Source organism: Sebastes fasciatus, chromosome 9, assembly GCF_043250625.1.
Source record: "Sebastes fasciatus isolate fSebFas1 chromosome 9, fSebFas1.pri, whole genome shotgun sequence".
Classification (NCBI taxonomy): domain Eukaryota; kingdom Metazoa; phylum Chordata; class Actinopteri; order Perciformes; family Sebastidae; genus Sebastes; species Sebastes fasciatus.
In genome coordinates, this window is record NC_133803.1 from 8,274,996 (window position 1) to 8,292,821 (window position 17,826).

The window sequence follows — 17,826 nt, forward strand, 5'->3', positions numbered from 1 at the left end:
TTTGAATTTGAATTGTCTTTATTAAAATAAGACTTCCCAAATATACAGTACAAAGCAACAATCAATTCTTTTAACATTATAATTCATCATCACGTCAGCCAGAAAGGGTTCATAACTTAAATATACATCATTTTATATACAATCCCAACAGCCACATCTGATTCAACTAACAGGCAGTGTGTGACCAGACACAAGGCAATAAGTGAGCAACCACTCAGTAAGCACATTTTCAGTCAAAACATCCTGTTAAACCTGTAAATGATCAAAAACAATCAGTCTACTTAAGAGATTCCTGCAGAATATTTCTGTCTGTCTGCAAACCAAACACGTACCCTTCACTGGAAATCCTGTTGCTGTGTCATTAAAGCTGGATAGAAAATAAAAATGTGCTTGTTTTTGCTTTTGCATGTGTTTATATTCCTTGCAAAACAAAAACCTTCCCATTAAGTTGTCATCTTCTAACGACAACATGCATCCGCAAATGTTTCAGACGGTTCCTCATTAACAGCCTTCATGTATTCATGTAATTATCAACAACACTCTGCTTTAATAACAGTGAGATGAAATAACTCAATGTCACCACATGAGGATTACATTGCAGCACCAGAGGAGAGGTGCTTCAGTATAATTATGCATAATAGTCCAGTGTTAAATGAAACATTTCTCCATTTTTAATGCATTTATCATTTTTTTTGGTCACTTTTCTCCCTGAAGGCCTCGTTCACAATGGCACTGCTGGCTCTTAGAGGCTTGAGGTGTGGCTAGAAGGGATTGGATTTGTCCATAAAAGAGCACGCGTTTACTTAGGCATCTTGCGGAGCTCGGCCAGAACCCAAATGGCCAGTGAGAGGAGAGCCACGGAGCCAGACTGGTGAACTGCTGCCAGCGGAGTGGGGACGTACAGCAGCAGGGTGCTGATACCGAGCGCAACCTGAGAAGCACAAACACACAGAGTTCAGTTACACTGAGGAGTAATGGACTCAGTTTACATGTTTCTGGGCTGACTAGGGCTGCAAATAACAAATACTTTCATTATAAATGAATCTTCCAATTATTTTTTATTAGATTGGATTAATAGATTAATAGTTTTGTCAATAAAATGTCAGAAAATGGTAAAAAATGTCCATCCCAGTTTCTCAAAATCTACTGTGATGTCTTTAAATGTCTCGATTTGTCTTGATTTGTCAATCCAAAACCCAAAGACATTCAGTTTAATATGATACAAAACAGAGAAAAGCAGGAAATCTCCATATTTGAGTCTGAAAACAGCATTTTCTGCCATTTTTGCATGAAAACGTTAACGTTTAATCCGTTATCAAAATGGTGTGCGATTATTATTTATCTGTCGATCGACTAATCGTTGTAGCTCTAGGGCTGACTGACAGCCTACCTGTCCATAAGCCATCGCTGTGAGGAGGCTGATGGCGATCTTAGCCCTCCTGGGCAGCACCATCCTCCTTGAGAACAGATAGAGGCCTGTAATCGCGGTCAAAGAAGAGACTGCCTAGAAAAAATAAATAAATACAGGGGACAGTCAACAATACTGAATGTGATAGGAGAAGGGTACAAATAATGTTTCATTGTCTCTGTTATGACAGGATCAAATACCAAAATTCTGTGGTCGAACTGTACAGTCGTGGGATTTTCAAAGATGTTCTTGAGGGTTGGAGAGAACGCCAGCAGATCGTCTGGGATCCATCGATCTCCCATTTTAGGGAAAGAGTTATACACCAGCCCAGCATCCAAACCAGCTACAAAAGCACCTGTGTAAAAGCATATGTAAGATGTTTACAAATAGATCTGCATGTAATATACAGTATATGGACAACTGTCTTATCTATATTATCTCAACAGTCTGCAACATTAGATTTCATACAATAACTTTTAATATCCAAGTATTTACTTTAATTCAGTTTTGTATATCCCTCTTGACTCTCTGAATATGCTACAGTAAATTGATGTGCTGTACTACCTTAGCTTCAAATATGAAAACTATCTAAGGATCTATTTGCGTCCTCAAAGAGGCTTGAAACTGAAAGCACTCTTAATCATTATATTGATTTTTTTCTATCTATATTTAGAAATGCATTCACATATTTATGTTTGTGACGTTGCATTCACACAAGAGCAAACCGCACCTGAGAGAGCAGTAAGGAAGACGAGTCCACCGGTTCCCTTGGCAAACCTCCTGAGCTGCATGAGACGGTTGGTTTCTGCCATCTGTGAAAGACGTGCCGTCATGAATGAAAACAGAAAAACTTGCAATCTGCGTGACATTTGCTCACACAGACCAAGGTTAAAACTGTATGACTTTAGACTGATGTTATTATAGGTGGCCTGTAGGCAAGAGACTGCCTCTGTACCTTGTGTACAGGCATCAGCAGAGTGAGCCCTGTCCAGAGACTAGCGCAGTAAAGCAGCAAGGCAGAACCGAGATGAGCACTCAGACGATACTGGCTGACCCGCGGGATGTCGTAAGACTCTGGCTTCTCCTCCAGACCGCTTTTCACCATGTACCACCCCAGAAGACCCTGAGATGACACACACAATGATACAGTCATTCATGTGTTTGGACATTGATTTGACATCAATACAACCTGACTACAAAGAAGGAGGTACAGTAAGGATGAACTTCCTGTGATCTTCACGACAGCAGTATTGAGTCTTACCTGGAAGAAGACAAATCCACAAAGCCCGAGCACTCTTCCCTTCATGGAGCGAGTGAAGTATCCTTTCTTCCAGAAGTAAATGGTGGGGAGGACGTACGCAAGTCCAACCAGCCTTCCCCACATACGATGACCCCACTCCATGTAGAAGATGAACTTAAACTCTGGTAGGGTCATGTCATGGTTCATTCTGGGAAAACATGATGACAACAGATAATTAACATTTAAACCATCGACCCAACCCATTCTTTTGTTTACTACATGTCCCTGAGGTGTATTCAGTGGTGTCGTGGTCGTTGATGAAGTGGGTGTACTACTAGGTAGATGGGTAGGTTACCGAGGATGAAGTGGGTACACTGTCCTATATATTCCAGTGGCTTTTTGGCTGATAGGTGGGTATACTGTAAACCGCCAGTAAAAAGAGGTGGGTATACCCCGTATACCTGCGTATACCGTCCACTACACCACTGGGTATATTCAAGTACGTAACTGTGAACAAATAAGAGCTTTCACAATTATGTAATTGTGAAAGCTGTGCTCTTATTAAAAGAAACTAAAGGCCTGTTTCTATTCAGTGTTTAGAACCACTGCTGATGTGAAAAAGCATTTAAAAACATTACAAGCTTAAATGTAGTTGTTGTCAAGCATTAGTGAATTAAGACAGGTCAAGCAATTTCAAAATGATGGCAGGTTACAAACCCTTGTTTGATTATTAGTGATTGGGTACTTTTAAAACTGTGCAAGTGTGTGTCTTAATAAACAGAAGAGATGGGACCTTACATTTTGAATTCAGGAAACTGTTGGTACTTGGAAAACTCAGCCTCCCACTCTGCTTGGGACTGAGGTGGCTTCATCTCTCTCACCAGATGCCAGTCAACCATGGAAAGCCCAGATTCTGTCAGCCTGATTGGAAATGCACATATACAGTAAGTACATATCAACACCACTTGATGTTGTATACACTGACACGTCACATTTAAGTCCCTTTACCTTGTGACACCACCCAGGACGACAGCCCCCACCACCAGCCCGCTGCAGCCCAGTAACCAGCGTCCTAATATGCGATTTGTGGCTGCGTTGGGGACAGTAGCTGCTGCCGGGGCGGAGGAGGCCCCCGCCTCCACTGTGATGGTGCTCTGACCTCTCTTCACAAGCCATTGTCGTAGCTGTGGACTCCGCTGATGTAAAAAAAAATGGAGAGAAAACTGTCACTTTAACATTGCTAACAAAAATATACTTTAACTACACTAGAGAAATATTAATTCAGCATACAATGATATATGAAACAATAGTGTGATTCCAACCTTGTGACAACAGTTGTTTCATGACACATGACACAAAGCCAGGTCCATAAAGAAAAGGTTTTCCCAGCTCAGTGTTGAGGAACTTGACTGGTCTGCACAGAGCCCTGACCTCAACCCCATCCAACATCTCTGAGATGAATTAAAACTCAAGACTACGAGTCGGACCATTTTATCCAACATCAATAGCCAAATTCATTAATGCTCTTGTGGCTGGATGGCAGCCAGCTTCCTAAATACTAAGGAAAGTCTTCCCACAAGAGTGGAGCCTCTTAAAGTAGCTATCCATGGTATTAGAATAAGATAACCATCACATAATGGGTGTAATATGTGGGTGTCCACATACTTTTGGCCCTGTCACACATGATTAACCTACGTCACGCTTTCTCCTGTTAGCACACTTATGACACATTCACGGTCCTGTTGATCAGGTAGAAATTCAGGACTTCTGGACAAAGGGACTGCAGGTTGGGTGGTTTGATGTTTCTACTGTGATGGAAATTCTGTCAATTTCCCTAGATGAGTCCTAATGAACGTTGAAATAAAGATCTCGAACAGATGAAATGTATTTGTTGTATTTTATTCTTATAGGAAGAGGCACTGGTTATACAGAGTCACACAGAGTCTGCAGAAGAGTGCACTGCAGGAGATTATTACAATGTGATTATATAGAAATCTACAACGGGGAGTGCGGGAAAAGGAGTTGATTTACACAGATAAGGAGTTGTTTTACACAGATAAGGAGTTGTTTTACACAGACAGCGTCCCAGTAAAAGTCAACACTCAGTACTTTCCCACTACATGAGACATGCAGACAGAGTAGACAGTAACTTTCTACTTATGCAGAGACATCACTACATGCAATGTAATTTCCCATTGATTGGTTGGTTTGATGCATCTAGTCGTTGTATTACTTAAGTCTTAATATCGGTTCATTCATAAATTCGATTTATTTCACAGCTCTAACGTTAATTTGACACTTAACGTTACGTCGGAATTACGGGAGTTACGTGAAGTGACATTAACGTTAATTTGACAGTTAACGTTACGTAGCAACGATGGGAGTTCGGTGCTGTTACGTTTATTTGGTCGTTAGTTAGTTTGACTGTTTAATATGGACATGACTGCTGCAGAGTACAACCTGTCAGGTAACTCAACGTTAACTAACTTAACTAACTTGTATAAACGTTGAAATAGGACCAAAGTGAAACAATGGGGAGTTGATTAATGGGTTATCTTTCTGAAAATGTCAGACATATCGTGTCATAGTTATACTGCTTGTAAAGATGCCAGTGTGTCTGACCTCCTTCATGCTTCACTAGCTAGCTCACATTAGCAGCATGCTTTATACTCACAGTGTTGTGTTGAAATCCTCTGCCAGCACTTCTGCAGCCGCAAACAATGGTTGTCCGTAGTGAAGAGAGTAACATGTTGGAGCTAGTGCCCGCCGGGTTGGTCCTGCAGTGCTGTCTCTCTGCTGAGAGCTGTAGCGTTAGCTAATAGCTGCTGTTACATCAACTTACACAACCATGTTTGATAACTAACAGTTCAACTCTGACCTCCTGACGTCACTATAAAATGACGAGCAAAGATTTTTATTTTTTATTTACCAGGCTGAAAATCTTGGGAAAACACATATATCCAACAGACATAACATAAATATGCAGTATTTATTATTTTTACATTTTTATTATTGAGAAACAAGACGTCTAGCTAGTTGGTGCATGTTTTGTGTCTGAGCGTATCCCGCATGGGCGGGGTCACCAATCTCCTTCTACGTAACCACTATAGCACCGCCCACCCGTCAGACCGCGTGTTTAAAATTCAACTAACCGGGAAACGTTGATCAGCTGTCGTATAGCTGGGAGCTGAAGTTGTCACCCAAACAACAACATGCACTGACTTCATATCGACTGATACGGTCCCAGGAATCGATAGGAAGTGGATTGCACAGGTAGTTGTTGTGGAAGTGAACAAGTTTAGCTGAATGATTGTGGACGTATAGCTAACACTTTCACAATTAATCTCCTTCTGTTCCTGTCTGTCTGTCTGTCTGTCTCTGTCTGTCTGTCTGTCTGTCTGTCTCTGTCTCTGTCTGTCTGTCTGTCTCTGTCTGTCTGTCTCTGTCTGTCTGTCTGTCTGTCTCTGTCTGTCTGTCTCTGTCTGTCTGTCTGTCTGTCTCACTGTCCAGCCTGTCAGGATGGCAGAGAGTTTCTTAATGGAGGCGTGTGTGGACTCCGTGGAGTCTGCTATCAATGCTGAACGAGGAGGTTGGTAATGTGTGTAGTGAACAGTTTGTGCTTTTTCTATTAGCCTAAACCCACCATGACCTACTTGCTAAACAGGCATTTGTAGGGGGCTGCAGTCAATCAGACAATTTAAGCCTTGTCTCATACAGATCATGTCTGCACTCATTGCTGAGCTTAAAGGGGCATGCAGTTTTATTTCATTTCTCAAAGGTCATCGACCATAAAGGTACATGTAGGTGCAATAATCTGAGCGTATGTTTCTCCTGACAGGTGCAGGTCGACTTGAACTGTGTTCTAGTCTCCTGGAGGGAGGACTCACTCCCAGTCAAGGTGAGCTCAGTTCATTTCTGTACAGACATTAATACACAACCCTAAACTCTTGAGTATCTGCTCAGGGGCGGGTCTAGAAAATGTTTGATGGGGTGGCCAGGCCGGGGCACAGATTCAGAGAAAGGTGGCACATTTAAATAACATGTAAAAAAGTAAACCAGTTAAAAAGAACAGCACTAGATTCATGGTAATAATAAACTGTACATTATTAATAACACAATAGTTTATTTTGTGTCAAAAGGAACGTAAAAAATGCAACTTGACATGTGATATGAAGTAGCAGTAACAAATAACTTTGCACATAGCCTATTGTAGATGCAATGCAACAAGCAAAATAAAGTTTTCCACCATATATAGCTGTGCATAGGACAGAACAACTTCACTGACAACAGTAGTAATTGGCTGTTGAGCCCAGTGAGAAGCTGTAGTAGAGTGTTACTTGAGCCATTTGTGCTGTGTACCGTGTTTTGTTGAAGGCTCTTTTCCTGTCACCCAGCACTGTTCGAGGAAATACCTTCAAATGTGGTTGTTATATATATATCATATTTCAGTAATACATTAGATCATCATTAATGTGACATTTTTTTCATTAATGTTTGTTGAGGCTTATCAGACCTCAGACCTTGAGACCTTAAAAAAAGGGAGGATATCAAAACCAAAGCAGTTTGGTCCTCCCCACACAAAAATCGGAGTTTCAGAGACTTTGTTTCCTGCATTCTGGAGACTTTTAAAGAATGAAAATAAAATAATAAGTACACTGCAACAGCATTTTTATGTTAAACTTTTGATTTTACCTTTAACTTCCAGGAAAGAAAACTGAATAATTCAACCAATCTGGTGTGAACTTTGTGTGAATCTCTAGCATAAACTAATATTCATCCGGTTTTATTTATTTTCTGCCTGAGTATTTCTTTCTCTTAGTACTCTCCATTTCCCTCTCCATCTCTCACTCACTGAAGGTCCTTTCAGACACAACGCGACAACGCCACCACTGCTCTCTAAAACCTGTTATTTCCTATGGCTTGCACATTGCCACGACTGCTTTTTTCTGTGTCGAGCAAAGCCCAACTTTGGGCGCTGCACGCTGTTGCGAGCAAAGCTCAAACATGAGCTCAGACTGCGCTGTGTCGCGAGCATAGGCTGCTCTCTTCTGCCGGGAAACGACAGTTGGCGTAGCTCTATTGTCGTACGGGTGGAAACCATAGGGATTATACACACTGTTCAGTTCCAGAAACAGGCTAAGATAATGAAAAGGAAAAAAAGTGTGAAAATTTGCCATAAATCAGGAGAAATACGGGAGAATTATGACCCCGGGAGGAAACCGAGAGAGGGCGATGAAAAACGGGCAAGTATGCCACCAGACAAGCACATACAATCACATATGCCACTGTTATTTGCTTTTCCACAGGTCTGCTGCAGGTAGTGAAGCAGTTTGTCAAAATTCCAGTCTACGTGATGATAAGGCCTCGTGGGGGGGACTTCCTGTACTCAGAGCAGGAAGTGGAGGTGATGAGGAAGGACATAGAGCTGATGAAGCGCCACGGGGCCGACGGACTAGTGCTGGGAGCCCTGACAGAGGATGGACGGGTGGACGCGGAGCTCTGTATGGAGTTACTGGGTACTCTCTGTCTGTTTAATTGGTCTTATCTATGGGCCTACAAGGCACTAAACAAAAACAACCCAGATACTCAAGAGGCAAAGTCAGGGTTTCTGGCACAACTTCACCTTCTTCCAAGGTGCATTGAAAAGGGAAAAAAGCCTGAAGAGGTCAATACTAAAGTTGTTCTATATACTAGAAGTGTTGTTGTAGTTTTGACCTCTTCAGTTCCACAAAAGAGTCAGTTTACATAACAGAAATGTCCTATTATCAGAGGTTACAGGGACTCAGTCTAAGCTGCCATGTTCTTTCTTTAAATCTTGATAGAACAAAAATCTCCTCACTTCTTAGGGCATTACACATGTTTCTTATATTTTGTTAATAATCTTGCTTGACTTTTTTACGTTACGCTATGACTTTTTCCTGTACATAAAATGCAAGTCAGACAGAGAAAATATTGTAGCAATAATCCATTACCAAAATGATTGTTTTGGCAGTGACTCACAAAACCTAGTATAAGGTAAAGTAAATGTTTCAGTCTTATAGAGTATGTGGCACTGAACAAACTTCTGTCTGAGTGTGTAGCCTCACAAAAAGAGGAAAAATATTCAGAAATTGCAATGCTTTTTTACTGCAATTTTGCAATTGACATATGTATTTTGAGGTTTTGTATTGCTCCGTGTAATTTTCTGATTGTCACTTTTTTCTCACTAGCTGCTGCTCGACCTTTGCCTGTCACCTTCCACCGAGGTAACATTCTTCTCCTTTAAATCAAATGTAGACTTGAAGGTTTTGAAATTCCATGCAGCTGCCTGCAACTACACTAGAAATGATATCACAAAGCCTCAATGAAATAATAGCCCTCTAGAGTGATTTCATCAGTGCCTTCAAAGACTTCTGAATGCGTGTTCTTATACTGATATTGATCCTACTGCAGCTTTTGACATGGTTCATGACCCAGTGGTTGCTCTGGAGACTCTGATATCATTAGGGTTCCAGCGTCTGTTGACAAGTGGCTGTGACAACTCTGCTTTGGAGGGACTCCCTCTCATTAAACGGCTCGTCGATCAAGTATGTATAAATTATATATATATATATATATATACGCATACATGTTTGCATGCAAGCATTCTGAAAAATGGCAGGGCTATTTGTCTCTCCCTTCCTACCATTCTTATGTCCTCCTCCACCTTTTCTTCTACTCAACAGGCTAAAGAGAGAATTGACATCATGCCAGGTTAGTATTTTTACTTTTCTCTTGTTAAATGTGTATGTGGGTTTTATTATTTGTTTATTTATCTTCTTTTTTTTTTTTTTTAAATACAGGAGGGGGTATCACTGAGAGGAACCTGCAGAGAATTTTAGAGGGCTCGGGGGCTCAAGAGTTTCACTGCTCAGCCCGCTCCAGTAAGGATTCTGCCATGAAGTTCAGGTATGATCCTACAATTATAAGGAATAAAACTTAAAGATGAACCTTTTTGTTGTTGCTGTCTGTCTAATAATGTTTCCATGTGCAGGAACACCTGTGTGACGATGGGAGCTGCTTTCTCAGCACCAGAGTACGGCCTGAAGGTGGCAGATGTGAGCAAGGTCCGCACTCTTAATGCAATCGCCAAAAATACCTTGTGAATGGGTACATGACAGACAACAAAACTGATACCTCAAAAGCGATCATGAGTAATTATACTGAAATGTTAACATGTATTTTCACTAAAGCCCAGAATAAGTAGACATTTCAGAACTGCCACAAAGGTTTTTTCCTTTTTTTTAACCATTGATCAAACAGTCCTTGTTTGAGCTCAGGGAAAGCCCTGCAACCTGCTGGGATACGCAGTCAAAGTATCTCACAGCGATGAATAATTTACATTTATTATTCTACACCTGTATGTGGCCTCAGAAATAGTGTAATGAAATACACAAAAGATTGCTAAGTTTAAAGTTCTTGTGTTTTTAAAACTAAGGATCAGTGCTGCTGCTGTTTTCAGAACAGTATGTTTTCCAGTTGCCATACACTTGACCTATATTTATTTACAGCACTTCATATTCAAAGTGGAAGATAACGAAAAGATGTGACATCCTGTACTTTATTTTTTTTACAAGGACATAAACATTGTGACTTGATTCAGTTTGCTCAGAAATCAATTAAAGTCCACAAAAATTTAACAATTAAACACACTTTTGTTTCTTACCAATGTTGCCAAATGTTTCTGACAATTAAAACCAGTCTCTTATTAATTTGATTTAAGAAACAAGCCATGCTTATTCAGAATCAAGCTTCATTTCGACTAGTTTTAATTGTTTTCAATGATGTTTAAGAGGTTGGGGGTCATGTTACTATCTTCATGTTCACTGATAATTAACCAGGCTGTACTGAAGTGAAAAATTTGAGAGAATCAGTGAACCTGTGACATCATTCAACAATGGGGCAGATCAATGGTCAGTCAATGTTGCGCTGACATGGCAGAGACATAAGATAATGTCATGTCACTACAATCCAATCAATTATATCATGATTTAAATCTTATTTGGGTACAAGATCTCACCCAACCTTTTTTTTGGGGGGGATTATTTTTTATCATAAATGTCAATTTGCCAATGACGTGTTTAGTTAACGCGAGTTGACGCGACCCGATCCCGGATAAGCGGTTGAAGATGGATGGATGGATGGATGGTGTTTAGTTAAAAAAACAAAAACACGTCATTTTCAACAGTAATGAATCATGGGGCATTTGCTATAAACTTACCATACAGTTAAATATCCCGGGGTTGTTTCAGGAAGCGTGTGCTGAGTCATGGCTGACTAAGAAAAACTGGAACTTGGACCGATGAACACCTTCAGGGTTTAATTGAGCAAAGTTATCCAGTTACTTCACTGAACCTACTTCTTAAAAAAGGCCCTGGTCAGCTATATAGTATTATTGTAGTCTTCTTTCTTTCAAGTTTTTACTACAAATGTATGATACCATTGTGGTTCAATATCAATGATGAAGTGTTGCTGATAGGATTTGTATCGGTAGCATTATGTTGAAAACCAGTTTCATCAGTCGGTCTTATTCTCTTCTAAATGCCTGCATCATTAGAACACGTTAGAACAAGAATAACATTAGAATAAATATGAATAGATTAAGAATAAAAGTTGAAGTTTATTAAAATAAAATTCAGCCTATAAATTGTGATGTCTTCACTCTTGGCATCTGGTCAGAGAGCAGAAACAAGCACGTAAAGTCAAGTTGGATGTTTAATATTTGACTTGAGGTTTATACAGACGTAGGCAAAGTTGTTGGTAACGTTCCGTTAAAGAGAGAAAAACCCACAATGGTCACTGAAATAACTTGAAACTGACAAAAGTAATAATAAATAAAAATTCACTGAAAATTAACTAATGAAAATCAGATATTGTTTTTGAATTATGGTTCAGCAGAATCATTTAAAAAAACAAACTAATGAAACTGGCCTAGACAAAAATGATGGTAACATTAACTTAATATTTTGTTGCACAACCTTTTGAGGCAATCACTGCAATCAAGTGATTTCTGTAACTCTCAATGAGACTTCTGCACCTGTTGACAGGTATGTTGGCCCACTCCTTGTGAGCAAACTGCTCCAGCTGTCTCAGGTTTGAAGGGTGCCTTCTCCAGACTGCATGTTTCAGCTCCTTCCACAGACGTTCAATAGGATTTAGATCCGGGCTCATAGAAGGCCACTTCAGAATAGTCCAATGTTTTGTTCTTAGTCATTCTTGGGTGTTTTTAGCTGTGTTTTGGGTCATTATCCTGTTTGAGGACCCATGACCTGCAACTGAGACCAAGCTTTCTGACACTGGGCAGCACATTTCGCTCCAGAATGCCTTGATAGTCTTGAGATTTCATTACACCATGCACAGATTCAAGACACCCTGTGCCAGATGCAACAAAGCAGCCCCATAACATAACCGAGCCTCCTCCATGTTTCACATTAGGTACAGTGTTCTTTTCTTTGGATGCTTCATTTTTGCGTCTGTGAACATAGAGCTGATGTGACTTGCCAAAAAGCTCTAGTTTTGTCTCATCTGTCCAAAGGACATTCTCCCAGAAGCTTTGTGGCTTGTCAATATGCATTTTGGAAAATTCCAGTCTCGCTTTTTTATGATTTGGTGTCCTCCTGGGTCGTCTTCCATTAAGTCCACTTTGGCTCAAACAGTGACGGATGGTGCGATCTGACACTGATGTACCTTGACCTTGGAGTTCACCTCTAATCTCTTTGGAAGTTGTTCTGGGCTCTTTGGTTACCATTCGTATTATCCGTCTCTTCAATATGTCATCAATTTTCCTCTTGCGGCCACGTCCAGGGAGGTTGGCTACAGTCCCATGGACCTTAAACTTCTGAATAATATGTGCAGCTGTAGTCACAGGAACATCAAGCTGCTTGGAGATGGTCTTATAGCCTTTACCTTTAACATGAAGGTCTATAATGTTCTTTCTGATCTCCTGAGACAACTCTCTCCATAGCTTTCTGTGGTCCATGTTCAGTGTGGTACACACCATGACACCAAACAGCACAGTGACTACTTTTCACCCTTTAAATAGGCAGACTGACTGATTACAAGTTTGAAGATACCTGTGATGCTAATTACAGGACACACCTTAGTTTAACATGTCCCAATGGTCACATTATTTTACATCTTTTCTAGGGGTACCATCATTTTTGTCCTGGCCAGTTTCATTAGTTTGTTTTTTAAAATGATTCTGTTGAACCACAATTCAAAAACAATGTCTGATTTTCATTAGTTCATTTTCAGTAAATTTTTATTTATTATTACTTTTGTCAGTTTCAAGCTATTTCAGTGACCATTGTGGGTTTTTCTCTCTTTAACGGAAGGGTACCAACAACTTTGCCTACGTCTGTATATGCACAGAGAGTTTGCCCAATTCACAGACAAATGTATTTGTTACAGCAGTATAGAAGAATGAAAGAATGAGTGTAGACAAGTTTTACCAACTATTTCCTCTATTATCACTTGCCTTAGCTATGGGCTGCAACTAATGTTGATTTTTAGATTAATCCTTCAGTCAATAAAATGTCATGAATTTGTAAAAAGAAAACAAATTTCTCAGAGCTCAAGGTGGCGTAGCCAAATTACTTGTTATGTTAGGCCAACAGTCCAAAGATATTCAATTTCTATCATATAAGACTGAGAAACAAGCAAATATTCACATTTGAGAAACTGAAACCAGCAAATTTTTGTCAAAGTTACATAACCAATTAATCATTTATCAAAATTGTTTCTAATTCATTTTCTAACTGTTTCATTCCTAGAGCTAACCTATTCTGTATTTTCTTTAAAGGAACAGTGTGTAGCATTTAGGGGGATCTATTGGCAGAAATGGAATATAATATTCCATAATATAAGTATGTTGTCTTTAGTGTATAATCACCTGAAAGTAAGAATCGTGGTGTTTTCGTTACCTTAGAATTCTATCTACATAGGAAGCGGGTCGTCTTCATGGAGCCAGCCGCCATGTTTCTACAGTTGCCTGGAACGGAAAAATCAGACACTGGCGCTAGATAGGGCCATTCACTTTTTCACGTCGGCCCCCGTAGTAGTTCTACACGCTTGGCACACGGGAGAAGTTGAAGTTGGTTGCAGTCTGCAACTTCACCGCTAGATGTCACCAGATCCTACACACTGCACCTTTAAGATGACCTTTGCCTCTTCTATACAGGATACCGTGATGAAAGGTAAATTAAATGTATAATGGAAACAAAGCTTCTCAGGCTGAATAAGAAACAGTTTTCAATCAAATATATACACATGTCCCGTTTCAAATTGCTTTCAGCTCTCAATTGTGCTCATAAAATTGCCTGATTTTTCTACCCCCTCTTGAAGCTGTATTCTGTGTTTACCTTCCCCCTCAATATAGCTTCTCCCAGCTGTAACTGAAGTCCCTGTTAATAAAGTAACTGCACTTCACTATTGTGCAACAAGCCTTCAGACTGAGCCGATAGAAACTAAGGGATAATTATTATAGAAGGTCATGCAAAGCACCGTAGTTGTAAATCCGATTCAGTCACAGTGCTCTTCGATTACATATGCGTTGTCTTCACTTATCACATGGCTATCATGGGGGCTGTACACACAATGAGTCAGCTGCATTACGACCGTGTAATTATTAACCACACAGAGTAATCTGTTTTAGGGTCATCACTGTCAGTGAAAGACTTTTCAAACACATTCTTTATTACTACTAATCATGTTTGTATTTGCAGCAGTGCAAATTAATTACTTTATTACAAACGAGTCTGCCTGAGTCATACTGAGTATTCATTACACTCTATTGCAATTCAAGCATGTTTTTTTTTAATGTTAGCTTGTTGACGCTACCAAGGATAATCTTGTTCACCAAGTTATCAGCCTGAGGAATCAGCTCTGAATTGTTTATATCTTCTCGGTTTATGAGGCTGGATGGCACGCACACACGGATCATGACCTCAGCAAAACAACGCCGTTGATTCATTTTTGAGTCATGTGTTCATCTTCCTCTTTCCACATAGACATGACATACACACCAACAGCAATGCTTTTTGTTTCTGTGGTTTGTGTTGAACTGGCGTCTGGAAGCGATTTACCTCTGGACGGGTCTTTTAAAAAAAAAAAAAAAAAATAGCCCAACATCAACATGGCCCATAAAGAAAACCCTGCTCTTCTGCCACAGTAGCACAAAAGTTTTGTTTTTGCTCATGTAGTGTGGCTGATTCAAATGAATGATCACCTGAAACTAATCTGACGTGACTTGAAAATGGTTTTCTCGTCCAGAGAAAGGGAAGGCATGCAGAGTATAAGTGGAAACACAACAGGAAAAGGGGTTTTAATGAGCCCACTCCCTCCCCCTCCCAAAACACAGTCCCTTTTTTGGTGGGCCGTCCCACTAACATGAGGAAAAACAGCACAGGAATACTTATGCAAGCCCCTCTGTCTCCCTCTCTCTCTCTCTCTCTTTCTCTCTTCCTCTCTTCATCTCTTACATACAGCCTGTAATGTTGAACTTTAGACAAATCTGACCCTGGAGGAGTGTCTGTGGGCTGGAACAAGGCAGGATTTCTGAATGACTTTGACTGCAGTTGTTGATTTTTTTCAGGACTACATGTGTGTGCTTGTTGCAGACATCAAACGAGTCACAGAGGACCGCTGGAGGACAACCCTTCCTGCCTAAAAAGAAGGAAATCAAGACTTGATTTAAGCTTTAACCTTTCTACTGTTCACTTTAATCCAGCACGTCTTTTCTCTTCACAAAGAGGCTGCAAAATTTTGTTTCTGCTTAAAAGCCTCATGGCTCAAAGTCCCTCAGAGTCACGTCCTGCGATTGTCTCTGGAGTGTGGTTGGACAGGGGAGAGAGAAGGAGCGTCAGAGCCGAGCCCGGCAGCAGTGGAGCAGAGGGTGAGAAGCGTCTGGTTGTCTAGTCATCTGAAGGCGACTGAAGCCACCAGCAGTGGACCATGTGTGCTGCGGCTCTGGAGGAGTACTGTGGGTCCATCTTCTGGGTGAGTTCAACTGCCAGGGTTAATGTCTGTGAAGGGAAACAGTGGGGGGAAAAGGGCTTCATTGTTGCCTCCAGTTTACATCAGTTGACCCCTTTTATACGAAACAGTCGAAAAACACTGAATAGCTTGTAAAACGTTTGATGCACACACATATGATTAATAACTTTTACAGTATACAGTATTCACTTAAATGTAACTCAAGAATTACAGAGGATGGACACAATAACATCTGTGCACTTTAATAAAATACAATATCTCTGTGACAAGTACAAACTTTCTTTGTAATTTGTTTCTGTTTTATTTATATTTATTATGTTATTACAAAATAGCTATTGTAAACCTTGTTGACACACACTCAAAACAAATGAGCTACAAGCTTCTTAATAAATATTGTAATATTGCAGGATTTCTATATTTTAATGTGTTGTGTACAGGTGCTCATGTTATTGTGTCCATCCCTTCAGTGTGTGTTAGACAATAATGAAGACATGTTGCTGTATGTTATGTTCACACAAGGTGATAGATAATAGTTCAAGATGAAGAACTGTTATCTGAAAGTATTTTATATGTTTCCACCCCTGACCACAGTGAGCTCAGTGAACATGTGACAGACCGTTAATTACTCGTAAGACATGAGTCAGCATGTACAGTACGTCAACGGCTCTGGGAAGTTGTGATAGGCATTTTTCACTTCCGTTGACGTTTTATAGACTAAACTGTTATTCAATTAATACAAAAAAGGTACATTAATCTATAGTGAAAATAATTATTAGTATTAGCCTGACACATTTTATTTCCCCCATGGGGAAATGTATGAAACAATCCATTTAACCAGGTGTTTTTTGACCCTATGACCCCAGTACATTGGTATTTTTCACAAATTAAAACAGAAACAAAAAACAATGATATGAAGTCATTAGGAACAAATTGATTGACAAAGTCAGAAAAATGGTAAATGGACTTGCATTTATATAGCGCCTTTCTATTTAGGGTGTAAGAAAATATCAAAAATATCGAGTATCGCACGTTTTGTGATACTGTATCGATTCTCAAAAACACTGTATCGATCTTTGATTAATAGTTTACACGCAAAGATTAAAGAGACTGTTTGTAAGAATCAGAAATGCTTGTTGACAGCGACACCTGTGGCCGTGAAGTCAACGAAAGTCAGCGTCGGGCTCGCGCTTGCTCGCTCTACATAGACATGAACGAGCATCGCTCAACACAGTGAGGCGACACACGTCAGATAAAACCACAATATCACTCTATATTTCACCTGCTTGGCAGTAATGTTTGCTGACCGGACGGAGGTCTCTCCATGAATCACTGCTGATCCTAGTGTTGGCTTTTCCTGCTTCAGCCTCCCGACCGCGGCCGAAGGGAGACACCGGCACCCGGTCAGAGACGATAACGTTTCTCGCTGCGGAGCCCCGTCACTTCACAAAACACGGAAAACCTCTGTTGGTCTGGAGGAGCTACAGCATTTATTTCTGCACAAACGTCCACTAGATATTCTCGGAGCTACAAAGTCTTCTGCAGTGTGTAGTGTGCGCGCATGCATGTGAGGTGGAGCGAGTTGAGTGAAGGCAAGCAGGCAGAGGAGCAGAGGAGCAGAGACTCCGGCCCTGGAGACCAAAGCTACAGTCTCCCCCATGTACTACGACCGCGGCCAACACTGTTTTGCAAGACGAGCTTCACTAGATAGAACTTTACGGTTTTGCTTCTGTGTAGTCTGAGTTGGAGTCTTGTCTGAACAGCGTAGCCACACGCGAGTGCACATATGCGAGCGCGCATGGGACACCGACCCGGGTGATTTATACGTGTAAGAAGTTACAAACAGTCCCTTTAACTCAGTCAATATTTTATTTCATAGCAAAGATATGCGCCCTTTCAGTGTATGTGCCCTCTCAAAGTGGTGCTATGATGCTGTATGTTACAGGGACTGTGAGAAAAGCAGATCCCACTGTTCTGATTGCATAAAAAAGTACAAAGTCACTCAGATTTTATGCATATGGTGGTGTGTTCTTTATACTATGACAGTTTTTCTAAAATTAGATTAAAGAAATTGCAATATATCGCCTTGCTTACAGTATCGCAATATATCGTGATATATTGAATCGTAACCCCTGTATCATGATACGTATCGTAATGCCAGATTCTTGCC

The 17,826-nt window shown here is 40.4% G+C and overlaps 3 protein-coding genes across 7 annotated transcripts in view; 2 read left to right on the top strand and 1 right to left on the bottom strand.

Moving 5' to 3' along the window:
* On the bottom strand, window positions 1–5,523 carry cox15 (cytochrome c oxidase assembly homolog 15 (yeast)). The gene is made up of 9 exons (XM_074645772.1): window positions 5,323–5,523; window positions 3,657–3,844; window positions 3,447–3,569; window positions 2,670–2,856; window positions 2,364–2,531; window positions 2,139–2,220; window positions 1,609–1,763; window positions 1,391–1,504; window positions 1–931 (listed from the first exon to the last, which is right to left on the bottom strand). Exons 1-9 carry the CDS (start codon window positions 5,395–5,397, stop codon window positions 800–802), a joined length of 1,224 nt encoding a protein of 407 aa, XP_074501873.1. The 5' UTR covers window positions 5,398–5,523; the 3' UTR covers window positions 1–799.
* On the top strand, window positions 4,974–15,396 carry cutc (cutC copper transporter homolog (E. coli)). Of its 5 annotated transcripts, none has more exons than XR_012595182.1 (11): window positions 4,974–5,115; window positions 6,159–6,237; window positions 6,487–6,546; window positions 7,955–8,164; window positions 8,858–8,893; window positions 9,081–9,214; window positions 9,353–9,380; window positions 9,470–9,575; window positions 9,661–9,733; window positions 13,594–13,861; window positions 15,259–15,396. XR_012595182.1 is itself a non-coding variant. In XM_074645790.1 (10 exons), exons 2-10 carry the CDS (start codon window positions 6,168–6,170, stop codon window positions 13,685–13,687), a joined length of 795 nt encoding a protein of 264 aa, XP_074501891.1. In that variant the 5' UTR covers window positions 5,791–5,921; window positions 6,159–6,167; the 3' UTR covers window positions 13,688–13,828. The 5 variants fall into 5 exon arrangements, 2 of the variants coding, with proteins under 2 accessions (XP_074501891.1, XP_074501892.1); XR_012595181.1 differs by lacking the exon at window positions 4,974–5,115 and adding an exon at window positions 5,791–5,921; XR_012595183.1 differs by lacking the exon at window positions 4,974–5,115 and adding an exon at window positions 5,929–6,029 and having other exon boundaries at window positions 6,126–6,237.
* The window catches only part of abcc2 (ATP binding cassette subfamily C member 2), a 39,918-nt gene continuing 37,371 nt past the window's right edge, over window positions 15,280–17,826 (top strand). Inside the window, exon 1 of the mRNA XM_074645771.1 lies at window positions 15,280–15,662. Coding sequence (XP_074501872.1) covers window positions 15,618–15,662 — 45 coding nt within the window. The 5' untranslated portion in view covers window positions 15,280–15,617. The remainder of the gene's footprint in view (window positions 15,663–17,826) is intronic.

Coding starts and splice junctions, on each gene's coding strand:
- cutc (XM_074645790.1), top strand. CDS start 6,168: ATGGCAGAGAGTTTCTTAATGGAGGCGTGTGTGGACTCCGTGGAGTCT. Junction 6,547..7,954: donor AGGACTCACTCCCAGTCAAG/GTGAGCTCAGTT, acceptor GCTTTTCCACAG/GTCTGCTGCAGGTAGTGAAG. Junction 9,734..13,609: donor AGGTGGCAGATGTGAGCAAG/GTCCGCACTCTT, acceptor CTATCTACATAG/GAAGCGGGTCGTCTTCATGG.
- cox15 (XM_074645772.1), bottom strand. CDS start 5,397: ATGTTACTCTCTTCACTACGGACAACCATTGTTTGCGGCTGCAGAAGT. Junction 3,845..5,322: donor GAGGATTTCAACACAACACT/GTGAGTATAAAG, acceptor TTTTTACATCAG/CGGAGTCCACAGCTACGACA. Junction 2,532..2,669: donor GTGGATTTGTCTTCTTCCAG/GTAAGACTCAAT, acceptor GTGTCATCTCAG/GGTCTTCTGGGGTGGTACAT.